The sequence below is a fragment of the Tamandua tetradactyla genome, chromosome 13, assembly GCF_023851605.1.
Source record: "Tamandua tetradactyla isolate mTamTet1 chromosome 13, mTamTet1.pri, whole genome shotgun sequence".
Classification (NCBI taxonomy): Eukaryota; Metazoa; Chordata; class Mammalia; order Pilosa; family Myrmecophagidae; genus Tamandua; species Tamandua tetradactyla.
The window spans coordinates 72,437,689-72,455,714 of NC_135339.1; the positions used below are offsets into that span (position 1 = coordinate 72,437,689).

Consider the following 18,026-nt stretch of genomic DNA (forward strand, 5'->3'; position numbering starts at 1 on the left):
TAGCCGAGACAGTCTGTTTCCCATCAAGCAGCGCCCCCACCCACCCACCCCAGGCTAACAATAAAATGGTTGCTGTGAGCTAGGGGACAGGGACGTGTTTCCATCTTTCCATCTCACTGTGTCCCTGCAGCTAGCACAGGGCTGGATGGTGTCCAGTTCCCCAAGAGTGGGTGTGGGAAGCCTGGAGTTGCTGGGGACAGCCTGGGATTATTCTTGATCCGCGGATAATCTCCCCAAATCCAGAAGCCACCTGGGCAGCAGTTGGTTGGACTGTGCTCCACCCGTGGATGCGGACTGGTGGTGGGGTTGCTTTCACAACAGGCTTTCCGGGCGTTGGAAAGCAGCTCCTCAAAATTAGACTCATTATTCTTACTGGAGAGTGACAAGAGAAAAGGATGGTCAACCCTTGGAGGGCAGTTTCCATTTGGGGAGACTGATTTCTGGCTCTTCTCCCCCCATTTTCATTTTTAGGAGCGTTAGTTTTGGAAATGTTCAAACGTACAGAAAAGTGGAGGAAAAGGTATGATGAACCGCTCCAGCTTCAACAGTTACCAACACCTGTCCAATCTCGGGTCATTCTATACCCGACCACTGAAACAAATTCCAGACTTGATCTTATTCTACAAGTGAAGTCTTCGGTAAGAATCGGATCCTGTTCCGAGTCATCTGGGGGCACGGTCCTGCCTCGCGACCCACCAGCCAATCACCTCCAGTGAAATCGAAAGCCCGATAGTGCAGCGCCGGCCCTGCCGCCTCCGCTTCCCGCACGGCGTGGGCCATCTCGGCATTCCGGGAGACCCCACGGGGAGTCCAGGGTGATGAACGAATGAGTCCCTCCGCGCGACGCCGCGGAGAGTCCGAAGAGGCGCCTTCCACTTCCTCTTTTCCCCGCTGACTAATGCGCGGCGCGCCCGCCCCGCGGGGGGGCGTGGCCACGGCCCGGAGGGGGCGGGGAAATACCCATATTTGGCCTTATATGGGCAGCCACGTCACGGGCCGCACACTCATTCATATAAAACGCTGCGTTGCCTGCGGAATCCCCGGCTTCTGGGGCGGCGAGTAGCCGGGACGATCGCGGACCTTGTGGAACGAGGAAGAAGAGTTGAGCGGCCGCGCGGGCGCCAGGGTCCGTCGGCCGGCCGCAGCCCCACGGGTCGCCCTCCCGTGCCTCGCCAGCGGGCACCCTGGCCGTGGGCACCTGCGGGGCGCGCGGCGCGGAGCCGCTGGGCGGCGGCGGCATGAAGGTCACGTCGCTCGACGGGCGCCAGCTGCGCAAGATGCTCCGCAAGGAGGCGGCGGCGCGCTGCGTGGTGCTCGACTGCCGGCCCTACCTGGCCTTCGCCGCCTCGAGCGTGCGCGGCTCGCTCAACGTCAACCTCAACTCCGTGGTGTTGCGGCGGGCCCGCGGCGGCGCGGTGTCTGCGCGCTACGTGCTGCCCGACGACGCGGCGCGCGCGCGGCTGCTGCAGGAGGGTGGCGGCGGCGTGGCGGCCGTGGTCGTCCTCGACCAAGGCAGCCGCCACTGGCAGAAGCTGCGCGAGGAGAGCGCCGCGCGCGTCGTGCTCACCTCGCTGCTCGCGTGCCTGCCCGCCGGTCCGCGGGTCTACTTCCTCAAAGGTGAGCGCGTCGGGGCCGCCGAGCCTCTGCTCCCCCGCCCGGGTTCCCGGGCCCTGGGGTCCCCTCCGTATGCGGGGCTCCCACTTGCACTTTGGAGCCGGAAAGTCTCCACCTGCGGGCGATTGCGCTAGATGAGCGCACTGCAAATAAATGTCGGCGCCCAGAGCTGCCCCCTCTCCACGTTCCTCGAAAGCGCCTGGCAGCCTCCCCGGAGTCAGGCTGGGTGGGGTTGGTTATGCACCTCGGGGCACTTCTTAGCAATTTGGGGGCTATCGGCTCCTGCTGGGCGCGAGCCCAGCCCCTCTCGCTGGGGACAAGGTTCCGAGCCTTCCTCAGAGATTTGTCCGGATTAGCAGGTCGCGACCCTTACCCCTCCTTCTCCCCCGACTCCCGGAGCGTGGCGCCCTGGTGTCCCCCTTCCTTCCCGCCTGGACAATTACAGCATGTTACACTGTGTCTTCGTTGCCTTTTTGACCCTGGAGTGTCCCTCCCCCTTCCTTTCCTTTCCATTTTATTGCTTTTTATTGTGTTCCTCCGGCTCTCTCTTCTCCATTCCCCGGCTTTTCTCAGGCTCATTTCAGAGCTGACAGCCTTCCACCCTTTTCCCCCACCACTTCCCACCCCTGTCCCCGTAGGGTCCCGGGGATCCATCCAGACCCCGGGGCCGGTCTTTCGCTGTCTGCCAGGGGCTGGGAGGCACGGACTGGCTGGCTAGTGAGCCAGGACCTAGAAGGGGTACCGTTGGGGACTAAGATTCGGTGACTTTTGATTTGAAACACCCTCCCACCCCGAAGCTGCGCCACCAGTTGCGGCGACGCTCCATAGGGCCTGCCCATTTCACCTACTGAGAAGATGACTTTGGCTTCCGGTGGTGGGTGGGTGGTTGACTCTCAAACTGGAGAAATGTTGATTTCCGGGTCATTTCCGATGACTGTCCCCCCACCCCCACCCCTTGCATGTGCGTCCTCTGTAACCTCAAACGCGTGGGCAAGCTGCTCTGGGTGCGGGGATGAGGGCTCAGCCGCGGTGGCACCCCAAGGTGCTCTCAGCCCTGATGCACACGCCTTGGGATGTAACAGCAGTGGGAGAACAGAATTGGGAAGAACAACCCTTGTGGACCCTGTGATTCAGAGCACAGGTCCAGTGAACTGGGAGATTAGGGCACACTTTAAACCTATTCAGTTTAGGGAATTTCACCTGCTTCAGACCAGGAGCTTCCAGAGGCACGTGGACAGCTCCCACCTTTATTAGCACCTCTTGCTGACTGTACCCTGGTGATTCCAAGAGTAGATGATAGAGGTAGAAGGTGATAATCCTCCTTCTTCATGCAGCCTCAGCCCCTAGGGGCTAGAGAGGTGGCCTTCTCCAAGCTCGGCAGAGATTTTACACATGGCCCCTACTTTCTTTCTCTTCCTGATGTGTTTTCTGTGTCTTGTTCTGAGCAGCGACTATAGGAAAAGCTTCTGCCTCCCCAGGAGGCTTAAAAGAAGTGTACAAGGAAACCCCTCCTGGTCCTTACATCTGTTTCCTACCCCTTTCTAAGGGGTCCTTATTGTCAGTATAGAAGTTGTTGCCACAGGAAAGCAGTTCTGTAGACCTACGTCTCAGGAAAATTATGTTTACAGTATTTTTAAATTGAAGACTATATATACAGGTGCAAATTTGAACATACCTTAGACCCCAGATCCACTGCCCAGAACAACCATCATCTATTTCTCGTTCAACTTAGGATAGTTAATTTTCCACAGGTATCTTACAAAAATAGAATAGTTCCATATAGTCCCTGTTCCAGCCTCTTTCAGAACATACATGCCCATTTCATTTTTTAATGTGATGATGGCCATTAGGTAGCTCCCAGCCTTGCTTTTTGAAGCAGTGCAGCAAAGGATATCCTTGTCCATATGCTCTTCCATGTCCCTGTCTGTCTTTCAGTAAAATCATGAGAATTGCCAGGTCACAGATTATGTGCATGTTGGTAGAAATGGCTTGATACCTACCTTTAAAAAAAAATAGGGACTGCGTCACAAATTTGCATGTCATCTTTGCGCAGGGGCCATGTTAATCTTCTCTGTATTTTTCCAGTCTTAGTATATGCACTGCCAAAGCCAGCACTGATACCTACCTTTTAATACTCTTAAACTTTTAGATTGTTGCCAGAGAATCGTTTTATTTCCTTAGCTAACTCATGTCCAGATATGAATTCAGGTTTTAATCCAGTGGCATCTCAGATCCTGAGAAGGGGCAGTGCTTTTAGCCCTTCCCTTAAACCATACCCCACTTCCCAAAAAAATACTTGATTTGATGACCAAATCAAGTTATCTGTATGTAATTTTAAATAGCGTCCACTCGTTGTCTCTTTTCCCCTGGTAATGAAGCAGTGATTGAAGGCAGAATCACTCTGAAGAGGGCTGAAGCAGCCCTAAGAATTGCCTCTGCTCTTGCAACTCAAGTGAGGCATGGGAGAAGAATGTTCTTTCTCACCACCCTTATGATGGGAGAGGGTGAGAGATGGAGACCTTCTAATCAGGTGGACTCCTCCTGACCCCAGCTTTCAGAGACAGAACTCTGTTTATCTGCCCCTCAGCTACACTGGGCCTCTTTGTCTGGCTGTGGTATTTTGTCCACAGGCAGACAGGATCAGCTCACCATACCCGTACCTCCTGTCCCCACAGCCACTCTTAAGTGGTCTATTTAAAGCCAAGAGCTGGGTGAGCTGAAGCCTTCTCTTTCCCAAGCCCCTCCTGAAGTTCTGGAGGGCCCGGACCCCTCTTGCTACAGATTCCCATCCCAAGACACTCGGTTTGTCTACTAGAACCCAGAATGCTGAAGCTTGGGCATGAGAAGCTACAGGGTGACTAATGACCAGGGACCCCTCTGAGGAACTGAGGTCAGCGTAGGTCTCTGGCATTCTTTCCCTGCCTCCTAAGTGGGAAGGGGCCAGGGGCTATTGGAATGGAGAAGCTAGGCCACCCGCCCTTCCACGGCCTCCCACCCCCACTCGGATGGCCTCTGTCATCAGGACTGGGAACATGGTCACTGCAGAGGACCAGAAGCTCGTCCAGGAAGGTGCAGTGGGCTATTTGTTGAAGTGACCACAGGGGAGATTTGGGTGTACTAAATGGGGGCGGGGCAGTTCCAGAGAGTGAGAGGAAGCAGTAATGGCAAGATGACTCATTCTAGGAATTGGCCACAGCTTCTGGGAGGGAGCTGGAGACTGCCCGGTAATCCATTAACCCTTTGTCCACTGCAGGGTGTTACAAAAGCCAGGATATTTTCCTCTGAAGGGCTGTCCAGACACCAGATGACAGAGCGAAAAGGGGGGAGGGGGACATTTTGGGGGAAAAGAACGGTTCTCAGCATGCATATTTAATTGATGATTTGACACCAAGTGAATTCTCTGGGCCAGAAAAGGACATAAGTAGGCTTTCTAGAGGCTCTAAGAAGTACCTACAGTTGCTTGGACTGGAAGCAAAGGGACTTTCCAAGTACCCTGTGGCATTCCGGAGCTTCTGATGCTTGTTTTTAATTTGGTTCTTTCCCATTGAGAATAATGGGCCTGAGAAGGGTTGTTTGTATGTGCACACTTCTGTGACTTGGTCAGTGAGTAGTTTATCTCTTAGATGGCCAATTCGAAGAAGTTAAATAAAATATTAAAGATTCTTATAGTCATACTTACCAGTAGTTGACTTACTGTTTTGGGGCATGAGTGGGAAAGTCAGAAGGGAAAGATAATAAAAACAGAAAGTCTAGGTGGTTGTCAGCAAGAGGGGAGAGAGAAGTTTTACTTATGGGAGCTGAGATTTAAGTTCCGCAAGTCCCCATTCCTTTAGTACTGTTCAGAAGGTAATTAACTAGATTGATTACTGTAAATTGGACCTATTAAAAGAATTGTCAGCGGTGTTCTTAGGACCTTGGGAGTGCAAAGAGGCATGGGTATTATTGCCCTGAGTGTAAACCTCATTTTAGCCCACATTTTCCTGTGCATGTAGGCAATTCCACCTATCATAATTAGAGCAAATGGGCTGGGGAAGAAATGACCGGTTTAGGGGTCTCCTTCTCTCAAGTTAATGAAATTCTGCATAATCGCACTTTCATCGTAGGTGGACAAGAGAGAAAATTGCTTTTGTTTTTCTCGAGGGATTTGGTTAATATTTGCCAGATGTCAGATTATCTCCTTTCACAGCTGAAGTTGCTTCTGGTGGATGCAAAAAGTTAATCATTGACTCTCTGAGCTATAGCCTTTCAGGGGTGTGTGTGTGTGTGTGTGTGTGTGTGTGTGTGTGTGTGTGTGTGTGTGTGTGTGGTTTAGGGAGCCCATTTCTATTCTAAAAGTGTTAGCTGGATTTGCTAAAAAATTTTATATCACCAGAATCTAGGAGCATAATATTTTAAACTATTCCACCCTGAGGATATTGGTTCATTATGGGTATTTTCTGACCATCTGAGAAATCAGTGCTTGTACCTGTCTCACTTCTTTTTTGTTTGTTTTTTGGTAGGAGGATATGAGACCTTCTACTCAGAATATCCTGAGTGTTGTGTGGATGTAAAACCCGTTTCGCAAGAGAAGATCGAAACTGAGAGAGCCCTCATCAGCCAGTGTGGGAAACCAGTGCTAAACATCAGCTCCAGGCCGGCTTATGATCAGGTGTGTGGTATAGACATGGTATCCCAGGCTCCTCTCCCCATCCTTCCCTGGTATCCTGACTCCTCTTCTCACCTCCCAGCAACGGTGTTGGCTCAAGGTGTTGGCAGAATCCTCTAGTTGTAGAAAGCTTCTGTTGCTTGCCAACTTGAGTTTCCATCCAAGAGTAAATGGGCTTCCTTCCAGCAAACAAGCTGACAAGAGCAAACAAGCCACAGGATGCTTGACAGCTTCTGGAGAAAAGGGAAGAGAAAGATACATTATTATTAGCTGGCTTGGGAGGTCCAGGGAAGCTTCAGAATATTGGTTTAGGTTTCCCTGAAGACAGTTCAGAACTGACTTTCGTGCTTCCTGTGTCTATCTCCTTTGTAATTGTTTATGCTCTGTAATTCCTGCAGACCAACCCAGTACCTGTCAAGGCATGTCTTGTTGGTATTTTTAACTGATGTGGGGGGAGAGGGAAATGGAGAAACTACTATTGGGTTGGCTAAACCTTTAAAGGTTTCTGATGCTTATAATTCTATAAATTCTGAACCCAGAGACGATCAGGAGGCATTGAGGATTTTATGTTTCTATAAACATGTATGGGTGTATGTTTGGTTTTTCCCTCAGGAAACTACCTTGTGACAAGTCCTTAAATGATGAGTAAAGTAGGAGGCTTGGTAGTCAAGGGTTTACCTAGCATGATGCAGAGAGATAAGGTAAAGATAGGTGAGAACCCAGATCTGGCAGTAGAACCAGAGATCCAAACCATCCTTCCCATCTTACAGAAGAAAATACTTTGTTTTGTGACTAGTGAGACTGGTTGGTTTACAGAGAGTCATTCGGCTGGTTCACGGCTGCAGCAGGCCCAGAAACCCCTCCTCTTAACAGCCTGTTCTGGTTCTTTCCAGGACGTTGTTCTGTTGTACCCCTGGCCCTTTTTCAGAAGAGGGCCTTACTAGGCATTTGACCTGGTGGGAGGAGCTTTTCAATCTTTTCCCACAAGAATAAGAAAATATCTCAGTCATAAGAAAGAAGCCTTCTAGACAGACACTGTCTAAATGTCAGCCTTGAGCAGAAGTCTATCCCTGAGGATAAACTTCCCAGGGATGTCACATGACCTTTTCTTAAACAGGATCCTCGGTCAGAAAGCCTATTAGTCTGGCAAGGTGCCAGGGTTATTATTTTGTTGTTTTTCTTTATTAAAAATACTCACAGTCTATGATGAGCCCTCAACTTTCAAGCCATGGGCACCTGGTCTTGCTGGAGTTCTACTTTTGTTTTCCTGGATTGTGTCTTTCCCAGTTTCTCAGAAAGTGAAAGAGAAGCAAGAATTGGCAGGGTGTCGTGACGGCACAGCAGACCGTTGTCCAAGCAAAGGTAGGGGAGGCCCTGATGTGTCTTGAAGATTCATCTGGGGAACTCCCCAGCACTGCTTCTTAGAAGCACTTTTGCATTGAGAGAAGCCAGGCAAGGTTATGTTAACCTTTCGGGTCTCCGAGGACCTTTGACTTCTTCCTCTTAGGTCTAAGCAGGAGATTCAGACAGGGAAAGAAATACGGTTTCAGGAGTATGTTGTACCAAACTCTAGAAAAAGTTGGGTAAAATCCCACACCGGATGTGTTGGCATTTTCCAGGCACTTGAAAGGGGAAATGTTGACACAGTCATCCAGTCTATTTCTTTGAGGGGGAGGCTGTTGGCGCCCTTTGGTAGGGACCCACCACTGGTCCCTTTCCAGAGAACTTTGTACCACCTCTCCTGTGTTCTTGGTTCCTAACTAGAGGGGAGTTAGGCCCCTGGAGTGGGGTCCAGTCAGGCCAAGACCAGAGCTCCTGGGATTAATTGTCCTCGGTATCTGCTCTGAATCTTCCCCAGGGAGAGAAGCCATGTTCTATTCTGTTTATATTGTTCAGCCTTTGGATGATAGTGGCAGCTGTGTAATATGCCAGACTTGACTGCATCCATTATCCCATTCACTCCTTACAATTATCCTGAGAGGGTAGGTATTATTATCCCCATTTTACAGATAAAAGTTCAGGTGTTAGAGAAGCTGCCCAAGGTCATAACTGCTGGAATAACTTGACCAAGAGCTGCTCCGTCTGCTGCCATACTGCGCTGCCACCCAGGAAAGCTGCTTTGTGTGCATAGAAGTTTGAGTAGGTATAGGGGATAGAAACAGAAATTTGATCTCAAGAGGCAGTAAGGGAGTTTTTTTCCATCCTATCTTTGCTTAGAACACTACTGTCTCATAATGATCACCATTTTGAAGTTGAGTTAGGCAAGGCCTCTTAGCTCAAGCAGGTGGAATAAAAAAATCTTATAGCTCATGCTAAGCTATAAGATTTAAGTTTGAATCCTGACTCTACCACTGACTACCTCTGACTTAGACAAGTTATTAAAACCCTCTGGGCCTCAAATTCCCCATCCACAAAATGGGGGTGATGTTACCTACCTAGGTTTGTTGTGAGTTAACGCGATGTGGCTGCGTTGAGAGTGTTAGATCGTGGGGCCAGCCATAGTAGGTGCCGAATGAAAATACTGGTTGTTGTTATTATTATTATTACTACCATATGCAGAAATTCTCTAGAACTTTCAAGTGGCCAAACTGGATTTTGTTTAAACTGTTTTCAGGAAAGAAAAAGGTGGGGTAAATTGGGAATGTCCTGTGCTGCCCCCCACGACCCATGCCCCTGCCTGATTAGGGGTCTGGCAGAGGACTCTGAGTTTCCATTCTACTCTTATTCCAGAACAGGAAATGGAAACACAGGCAGCAGATGGATGGAATGGGAAAGGCTCCCAAAGAAACAGCAGCTGACTCCCTGCCCAGTGATTCCCACTAAATCTCCAGGGAGTCCCATTGTTGCAGCCATCGCTGACTTCTTTTGCCTTAAAACCCTGTAAATTCTAACTGCCAGAGCCAGGCTAGCAGTTCCTTTTAGCTTTGCCTCAGGGTAGTTGTTCTCTGGCCTCCCTTAATCTGGATCCTCCTTAACTAGAAACCTGGCGCGTGGGTGGCCTCCCCCCCCCACCCCCAAAGGGTACCGGAAGTAAGCTTCTCCAGCAATACCCTCAGCCCCCGTATGAAAAAGGTTAGGGATGGGGAAGCCCTCTGCTTGTTGCCTAACAAGGAACTGTTCTTTATCTGAGGTTTCTGGGTAGGTAGTGGTTATTTTTAATTCTGAGTATCTTTTTTTCACTTTTTTTTTTTTTTTTTTTTGCGTGGGCAGGCATCCGGAATCGAACCTGGGTCTCCGGCATGGCAGGCAAGAATTCTGCCACTGAGCCATCATTCTAAGTGTCTTTTTGCTTTGCTTTTTTTCCTTTTTTTGGTGGGGTCAGAGATGGAAGCGCATTTTAATATCTTCGAAGTCTGAATGCATCTTAAAACCAACAGTGTCCTAGGCTTGATGAAATAGAATATATCAAGTTCAGGCCTGGAAAGAAGGGAGCTCACATTCTTGACCCCTCTTCTGCTTTACAGATAAAGAAACCGAGGCTGGCCCTAGGTGAAAGGACTTGCCCTCATATTCGGGGGAAGATAGATCTTCAACAGGGGGTCTCTTTGATTACACTGCCTCTCGTCCTTGTTAGCACAGGAAGGCTGCTGGCATTTCCTTCCTCCTTGACATGTGCAAGAAGATGAAAAATCTCCATTGCGGTGTGGGTTTTGCTGTCTCTGAGTCACAAGGTGGTAATGCAGGCTAGAGAGTTTGCCAGGATGGAGGCTCCACCCACCACCTCTTGGAGGAATTGCCCTGGCCCTGAACTGTCCCTACCTGGAAACCCAAAAGGGCACCTCCCACATTAAGAAACAAATAGGTCAGGGTTGTTTTCTTCTTCTCCCCAAATGAGCAGGCTCATCCAGTATCTCCCGTTTGCCCTTTGCTCCTGCTCCCAGGGTGGCCCAGTTGAAATCCTTCCCTTCCTCTACCTTGGAAGTGCCTACCACGCGTCCAAGTGCGAATTCCTCGCCCACCTGCACATCACGGCCCTGCTGAATGTCTCCCGGCGGACCTCCGAGGCCTGCGCAGCCCACCTGCACTACAAGTGGATCCCTGTGGAAGACAGCCACACGGCTGACATCAGCTCCCACTTTCAGGAAGCAGTAGACTTCATTGGTAGGTGCAGCCCGTCCCCCCTCAGTTATTTTGTGGGAGCCCCCTGGGGGGCCCGTGTCCTCAGATTTTGATGTACTTATGGGGACCGTCATCACCAAGAAGAAAAGTGTCTTGCTCATGCAACTGCCAGGAGTTGGAGCCAAGAAGGGACTGTAGCCTCTGAGAAGGCGGAGGGGAGGATTCGAGTTGCTATTAATAGGAGCTTTAATTTGCAAGATAAATGGATTAATATAGTTTTATGGCAATACTCACTGCCGCTTTTGTTATTGTTTCTAGCTGAGCGGGAAGCAGAGAAATGCGTCTGCGTGTAACGGTCCATATGAGGGAAGCAAGGGAAAAAAGAACCCCCCTAACTGGGCTTCTACGTGGGTTGGGATATTTTTAAAAGCAAACAGAAGGATTGAGAGAGCACTACGTACGCACTGAGCCCCAAGGGCCCGGCAGTTTTCCACAGTGTTTGGCAAACAGCTTTGGGGGCAATTTGTTTTGCATTTCCAGCTAATTTTGGATTAAAGATAGCATTTGACTCAAACTCTATGCTTTATGCACAGAAAAGTTGGCAATATTTTGCATACTTTCTGCATTCCTATGAGGCAGTTATCGTTGACTCTCTTTTGCAGGTCTGGAAAACCAAGGTCTTGGCCTTAGATCCCTCTGCCTGGAAAGGGCTTTGGACCTTGGAGTTTCCAGATACTCACTGTTGCCTCAGTTGTTCTCCCATTTGATATCTTCTCTTTCTCCCCACTCCCTTCCTCTCCCTTAGGGGTTAAGCTGACTTTTTTTCTGTCTCAAATTTGCAGCCACCACTCCCCACCTCGCTCCCTTAACAGAGTCCCTTTTTCTTCTGTTCACCATGTTTGGTTGTTGAAACTGAGACACGATTTTCCCAAATCTTGGGGTGTTCGAGGGGGGAGGCAGGTGCTTGGCATGGCAATAAATATAGTACAGGTAGCAGTTAAAGGGTCCCCCCTCAGCTGTGTGGTGGGCTCTTGGCTCATTGCATGCAGTTTCCGCTCAACAGGAAACCGCGATGAGAATCCCACCAGAGGGAAAAGGCAGAGCCGGTCTTCTTCATCAACTAAGCCACTAGGCCAAGGTGTGATTCCTTTGGAGTCTCTTAGAGGCAGCCAAAATAATGGTTCAGGGTGGGAAACCCTTGACTTGTTCTCTCAGTCCCTGGGAATGCCTTGCCTTTCTCAGCCTGCTATTTAATTACCTAGATAGCTACTTACTGAGGCTATTAAGCCCGCCCCCATCAATTTCTCAGAACCCTCCCTTCCTGTCTTCTGTGTACATGTGTGTCTGTGTTTGTGTCCACAACCTCCCAGAACCAAAGTGTTTTGAAAGCAATTTGGGAAAAGTCGCCCCTGGTGGTGGAAGGAAGGACTGGGCATCTTCTGTGGTCAGTGTGCTGGACCGTGCACTGTGGCGTCTTCTGGGAGAAGGGTAGCCACAGAAGCGCCACCTGGAACAGCAAGCCCCTGAGGTTTCGAGGGGGTTCCAGAGACAATGCACCCTAGTCCCTTCGTGTTCCTGAATGTGGCACTGGGCCAATCGAAACAAAGCTAGACTGCAGAAGAGGCCAATTGAGAGCAAGGGAAAATAGGAGCCACAACCCTGTCATCCTAGGAGGTTGGGGTCTCCTCTTTAACTTATAAGGACTTTTTTTTTCTTGAGTGAGAAACTAAATTGGGCTTACCTCTAATCTGTTGCTCTGGGGTATCCTTTGGAGTTTTAGTTCAGAAGGGGAAACTCCCAGACTCATCTCTGACCCCTTCTGAAATTTTATCTTTTAGATCTTACAGATTTACTTGCAAACTTTTTGAACTTGAAGCAAGGAATACTGATTTTTTCCCCTCCTCCTTCAAAATAAAATATTTTTGCATATTGTGGACCCACTTAGTGCCAGTTACAGCTAACTTCCTGTGATGTAATTGTTTCCTGGGAATCGGAAAGATTGTGTGTGGTTTCATTTGATGTACATATATATATTTAACCTTTTATCCTTTTCGGTTTTTAAAAATAAGTCAGTCCTCAGCAACTGTTGCTCTTTTTTGGAAGGAGGGGGTGGAGCAGGAAAGGAGGATGCCCTCCTTTTTGTCATCCAGAGCCTGAAGGATGCTAGCTGATGGGGGTAGCTTTATAGTCTTGACCCCCATTGTTGTGCAAGATATAGTTTGCAAAAGCCATTTATACCCTCTGTCTAGTAAATGTCATTTAGCCAGGGTTATAATTAGAGGCTGTGCACTGTTTATTGTATGTTTGGTGGTGGGAACCCTGGGAACTGAGCCAAACAGTGTTGCCTTGGCACAGCCAGACAAGGTGAGGGTGCCCAAGGAGAAGGATGGGGACTAGGTCATCATCAGAATCAGAATCAAACTCAGAGAGGCAAGAATTGTCTCTCTAGCCACTCAGTCTTAAGGCTGGAACCCTCTCCTCAGAAAACTATGCTCATCCAGTAAAAAGTTGCATGCAGTGTTTTCCAACGCCCTCTTGAAACTCATCTGTGAAACCTAAGATGGCATACCAAGGAGGGGATTTCTCCAGGTCTAGAGACTCCAGTGGCAGAAGTGCTACTTGCAAGAGTCCTGGAGAACCAGGAAGCAGCTGTAAGGATTTTAAAGGTCCTCCATGGGGATAGACATCAGTGGGACCCCCAAAGCTCTATCCTTACCAATGGGGATTAAAAATTAGAAGATGAGTTTGGGCCACAGCTCTTGAGCAGGAGGAAGGGTTTAATAACCAGGCTACTTGAGTGCTTCTTGTATTTTAACTTAGTCTTTGGATTCCATCCCAATTTATTCCCACCGTCTTTTCTTCCTTCCAGACTGTGTCAGGGAAAAGGGAGGCAAGGTCTTGGTCCACTGTGAGGCTGGGATCTCCCGCTCGCCCACCATCTGCATGGCTTACCTCATGAAGACCAACCAGTTCCGCCTGAAGGAGGCCTTCGAGTATATCAAGCAGAGGAGGAGTGTGATCTCACCCAACTTTGGCTTCATGGGCCAACTCCTGCAGTATGAATCTGAGATCCTGCCCTCCACACCCAACCCCCAGGCTCCCTCCTGCCAAGGGGAGGCAGCAGGCTCTTCATTTCTAGACCATTTGCAGACACTGAGCCCTGATGTGCAGGGTTCTTTCTGCACATTCCCTACCTCAGTGCTGGCTCCAGTACCCACCCACTCAGCGGTCTCAGAGCTCAACAGGAGCCCTGTGGCCACAGCCACATCTTGCTAAAAACCGGGATGGGGAAACAAGCCCAGCCCCAAGAGCAACTGTGATTCTGTTTTTTATACTCATGGACATTTCATACCTGTGCAATACTGAAGACTTCACTCACTCAATCACACTGTGCCAGTGGAATAGTGAGTGGTCACCAGGCTTGCAAATGAACTTCAGACTGACCTCGGGGACAGGTGCTCGGGACCGAAGGAAGGCCAAGCCATTATGAGAGCACAGTGTGTGCTGACTACTGTACTTCCAGACCACCCCCTCCCCCCCAGCCCTCTCAGGACTGCTCAGAGTTCGCCTTTTCATTTCAAGCGCAAGGCAATAAATACCTGCAGCAACGTGGGAGAATGCAGTTGCTGGGCCAGGAAAAAAAGGCCATTACAAAGCCAATTCATTTTGAAGGAAGCACAATTTCCACCTTATTTTTTGAACTTTGGCAGTCTCAGTGTCTGCCTCTCTTGCTTCAGGGCATAAGCTGATCACCATCTAGTCAGGTCTAGGGACATGATACATATGTTGGTTTGAACCTTGAAGTGTTTCTGAGATTCCCTCTTGGGTCTGATGGAGGCAGTTGGCTGAAGTAGCAAGACTCTTCTGGGTTTCTTTTTCACTGTGGGTTCTTCCTTGACTTTGAACTTTGGCATGATTCTTATTCATACTTGAACCTTTCTCCTTGCAACTTTTGTGTCATTTGAAAACAGTACTCCAGAATACACCAAAAATTGCCCCTTGGAGGCAGTGGCAGTGGCTGTCAGGAGAGAAGGGGTACCTGCTGTGTAGCCTGGGTCAGTGGCATTGGGGAGTGGGCATCCCCACTTGCTGTTCTTACATGTAGTTGTGTTTTGTCTCTTGTGATCCTCTTTTTCTTCCTGTCCCTGGGGGTCGTCTTCAAGCTACTGACTTATAGGTTTGCAGATTTTGCAATGTGGTACTACTTCTTTTTTGTCTGTAGGCTATTTTTCCAGGGAAAAAGGAAATAATTTCCTAAAACCCATGTGAATGTGAAGAAAAGTGGTATGTTACTGGTCGGTCCTTTTTTTATAGTGCAAAATAAAAATAATAAAAAGAAAAAAAAACACTTCTCCTTTGTCCTTGGTGAATGGAGGTAAGGGAGAAATACCTTGAGGTGGGGCCCAGCTGGTGTCACTGGGTTTCATTTTCACGTGAACCCTGAGGTGATGGTGGTGGGATGTATAAGTGTAGGTGTTGGGCTGTGTGTCTGCTCATGAGTGAATGACCTTGGCAGTAATACAGGATGTTGCGCTCATGTTGAGGTGCTTCCCCAGGCTAACTTGCAGGAGAAGTCCCTAGGCCCAGCCACACTGGAGGTGCTCAGCACCTGCCCACTCGAGACTCTTCACTCCCATGCTCCACCCGAACCTTAGATGAAATTAGCAAAGTAGGTTAGTTGACTTCCAAAGACCCTTAAAGCTCAGGGTCCTCCTCCTCCCTCCAGCACTCAGCATGTGGCAGACACTCTGAGACAAATGGCCAAGAGATGGACAGGTGAACTAGATGAAGGTTGAGCCCAAGTATCCCCCAACACCCTTTTTTACCCTTGGAACTAATTCTTCTATATAATTCCTTCAGGATTCCTAGGCAAATCCCTCAATGAGTGGGTCTTAATCTAAGGCAGAATCAACTTGCCTTCTGAGTAACTTCCACTGCTTTGATGGAGAAGGAAGGGGAATTATCAACTTCTCCCCACTGCCGACCCTACCTGACTCTTGGGGCCTCTGTTCCTTAATAAGAGAAAGTGCAGGAGTGGCTGAGATTTGTGTGGCCCGAATCAGCTGATGCTTAATACAGAGGGATGCCAACTGTATTCAATCCTGGAGAGTCCAAAGAGACCTCCAGCTCTCCCAAAAAGCACCATAGCAAGATGGCGGCAGAGCCCAGGGTAGCCCAGCTCTTCATAAACATTTCACCCCAAGCCCTATGCTTGAGATCTTGCTTTCCACATGCCTTTCCTTTCTCTAAGTAACCCTGCATGGTTCCTTGAAATGGCTGTAGATGAGAACACCACCCAGACTGAGAAGGCTGCATTTCCTTCAGTCTGCTTCCCTCAGCTGCATAATCCAAGTACTAGATTTCAAGGAAGACAGTGGAATGAACAGCACTGGAACAAGGAATGAGAAGTCCTGAGTTCTAGTGCTCTCCCTGCCCCTAATTCTGGTGCTCTGAGCTCATCTTAACCTCTTTGGACCAAACTTCTCTCAGGACTTGGTCTAGCTGAAGTTTGAGGTCCCTTTTCAGTTTTGCATCTCCGAGCCTCTGATCAGCCACAGTATGTGTCCTGGAAGCTTGCCCTTTCCGCAGGCCTATCCAGGTGTGGAGTGGCCAGAGGGGCCTGAAGCAGGGAGAGCCAGGGAGTGGAAAGCTGAGTACCGGCTGAGGTGATGTGCTAAGCTGCGTCCTACTTGCTGACATTTGCCTTATTGCATTAAAGTCTTTCTCGGAAGAGTGAGTAAGCCCTCTAAATCAGGCGTATGAGGATTGCTCATAAGCAGTGAGTCACTAGAGGCTTAGGCAAGTGAAGGCCCGCAGCTGGGGATGGCTCTGTAACTCTCACTCCATTTAATAGTCTTCTCTTCAATTACACCTCCATTTTTGCTAAGACCAACTTCACACTGGCCTCTAGTGCCAGGTGGGGAATTCAAGCTGGCAGTGTTCAGTTTCTTCATCCTTAGGCTTTAAGAAACAACTCTGTTGATATTCAGAATCATCTCAGGTGGATGACTCTAAGAGGGCAGAGATTTTGGTTCTCCCCTATTCCGGGTCTGTGGGTAAGCCCTCACAGGCCCACACTACCTCCTGGATGCAGGAAATATAGGAGCAGCCTCATACCAGTGTTCTGTATGCTGGCAGGAGCTCTGTGTACCATGGGTCTGTTTTGTGGGAGGCCCCTGTTAGGAACATCTCCCAGGTCTCGATACACTGAACTATTACATCTTTCTGAGTTGCTTGTACTTTAGCTTCTGAATACCATGAAACTCATGACTAACCCATTTCCCTCTTTGCTCAGGCCACTAGGCAGCTCAGAGCCAAAATTTTAGCTCACTTCTGGTAATGTTATGGGACTTTATGGCATGTACTTTTTAAAAAAAATTTTTATTAATAAAACAAAACAACATACAAACACAAACATTCTTCACATGTGAACATTCCATACTTGGTATGCAATCAGATATTGCTCACAATATCATCACATAGTTGTATATTCATCACTATGATCATTTCTTAGAACATTTGTATCACTCCAGAAAAAGAAATAAAAAGAAGAAACTCATACATATCATACCCCTTACCCCTCCCTCTCAATGACCACTAGTATTTCCCTCTACCTGATTTATTTAAACATTTGTTCCTCCTATTATTTATTTGTTTTAAAACTCATTCTGTCCATACCATAGATAAAAGGAGTAACAGGCACAAGGTTTTCACAATCACACGGTCACATCGTGAAAGCTGTATCATTAAACAATCATCTTCAAGAAACATGGCTACTGAAACACAGCTCTACAGTTTTAGATACTTCCCTCTAGCCACTCCAATACAGCATCAACTAAAAAAGGAGTTATCTATTGAATGCGTAAGAATAACCTCTAGGTTAACCTCTTGACTCTGTTTGAAATCTCTCAGCCACTGACATTTTATTTTGTCTCATTTCTCTCTTCCCCCTTTGGTCGAGAAGGCTTTCTAAATCCCTTGATATTGAGTTCCAGCTCATTCTAGGATTTCTGTCCCACTTTGCCAAGGAGGTTTACACCCCTGGGAGTCATGTCCCCACATAGAGATGGGGAAGGTAGTGAGTGAGTTTGCTTGCCGTGTTGGCTGAGAGAGAGAGGCCACATCTGAGCAACAACAGAGGTTCTCTGGGGGTGACTCTTAGGCCTAATTTTAAGACTCTTAGCCTATTCTTTGTGGGAATAAGTTTCATATGAACAAACCCCAAGATTGAGGACTCGGCCTATTGATTTGGTTTTCCCATTGCTTGCAAGAATATCAGACCTTCTCCAAATAGGTAAATCGAATTTCCCTCCTTTCTCGTATGACATGTACTTTGAATATTGATTTTACCCTGTTTCCATTAAAATTTCTCAACCTTATTTCCCTTTTACCTCCATTTCGTCAGTGACTTAAAAAAAAGAAGTAGCGTAGTAGAGATTAAATATGCTATAATGTGTTTATGGAAGGAGGTGAGGGTATAAGTGCATAGAGAGAGAAGCCCATGCATCCTCAGTGTTGCTATTCTCCATCCCACTTTGAATAATTCATCTGTGGAACTGGGCTTTGCCTTCTCAGGGACTTGCCCAACTCTTGGAGTGGAAAGCAGTCAGAACCAGAAGCTGCTCTCTTAATCTCTCTCAGAGCCTCTGCTACCTTTTCTGCAAACTAGTTTCTTTATTTTCCCTCAAGCCATTTGTCAATCCTCCCC

At 48.5% G+C, this 18,026-nt stretch overlaps 1 protein-coding gene and 1 non-coding gene across 2 annotated transcripts; one reads left to right on the top strand and one right to left on the bottom strand.

The window, feature by feature from the left end:
• Positions 1-1,223: 1,223 nt before the first annotated feature.
• DUSP5 (dual specificity phosphatase 5) lies at positions 1,224-17,730 on the top strand. Its single transcript, XM_077126001.1, has 4 exons — positions 1,224-1,617; positions 6,114-6,262; positions 10,141-10,360; positions 13,188-17,730. Exons 1-4 carry the CDS (start codon positions 1,239-1,241, stop codon positions 13,592-13,594), a joined length of 1,155 nt encoding a protein of 384 aa, XP_076982116.1. The 5' UTR covers positions 1,224-1,238; the 3' UTR covers positions 13,595-17,730.
• LOC143654640 (U6 spliceosomal RNA) lies at positions 3,623-3,729 on the bottom strand. The gene has a single exon (XR_013161846.1). It is a non-coding gene; the product is annotated as a U6 spliceosomal RNA (small nuclear RNA).
• Positions 17,731-18,026: the final 296 nt, after the last annotated feature.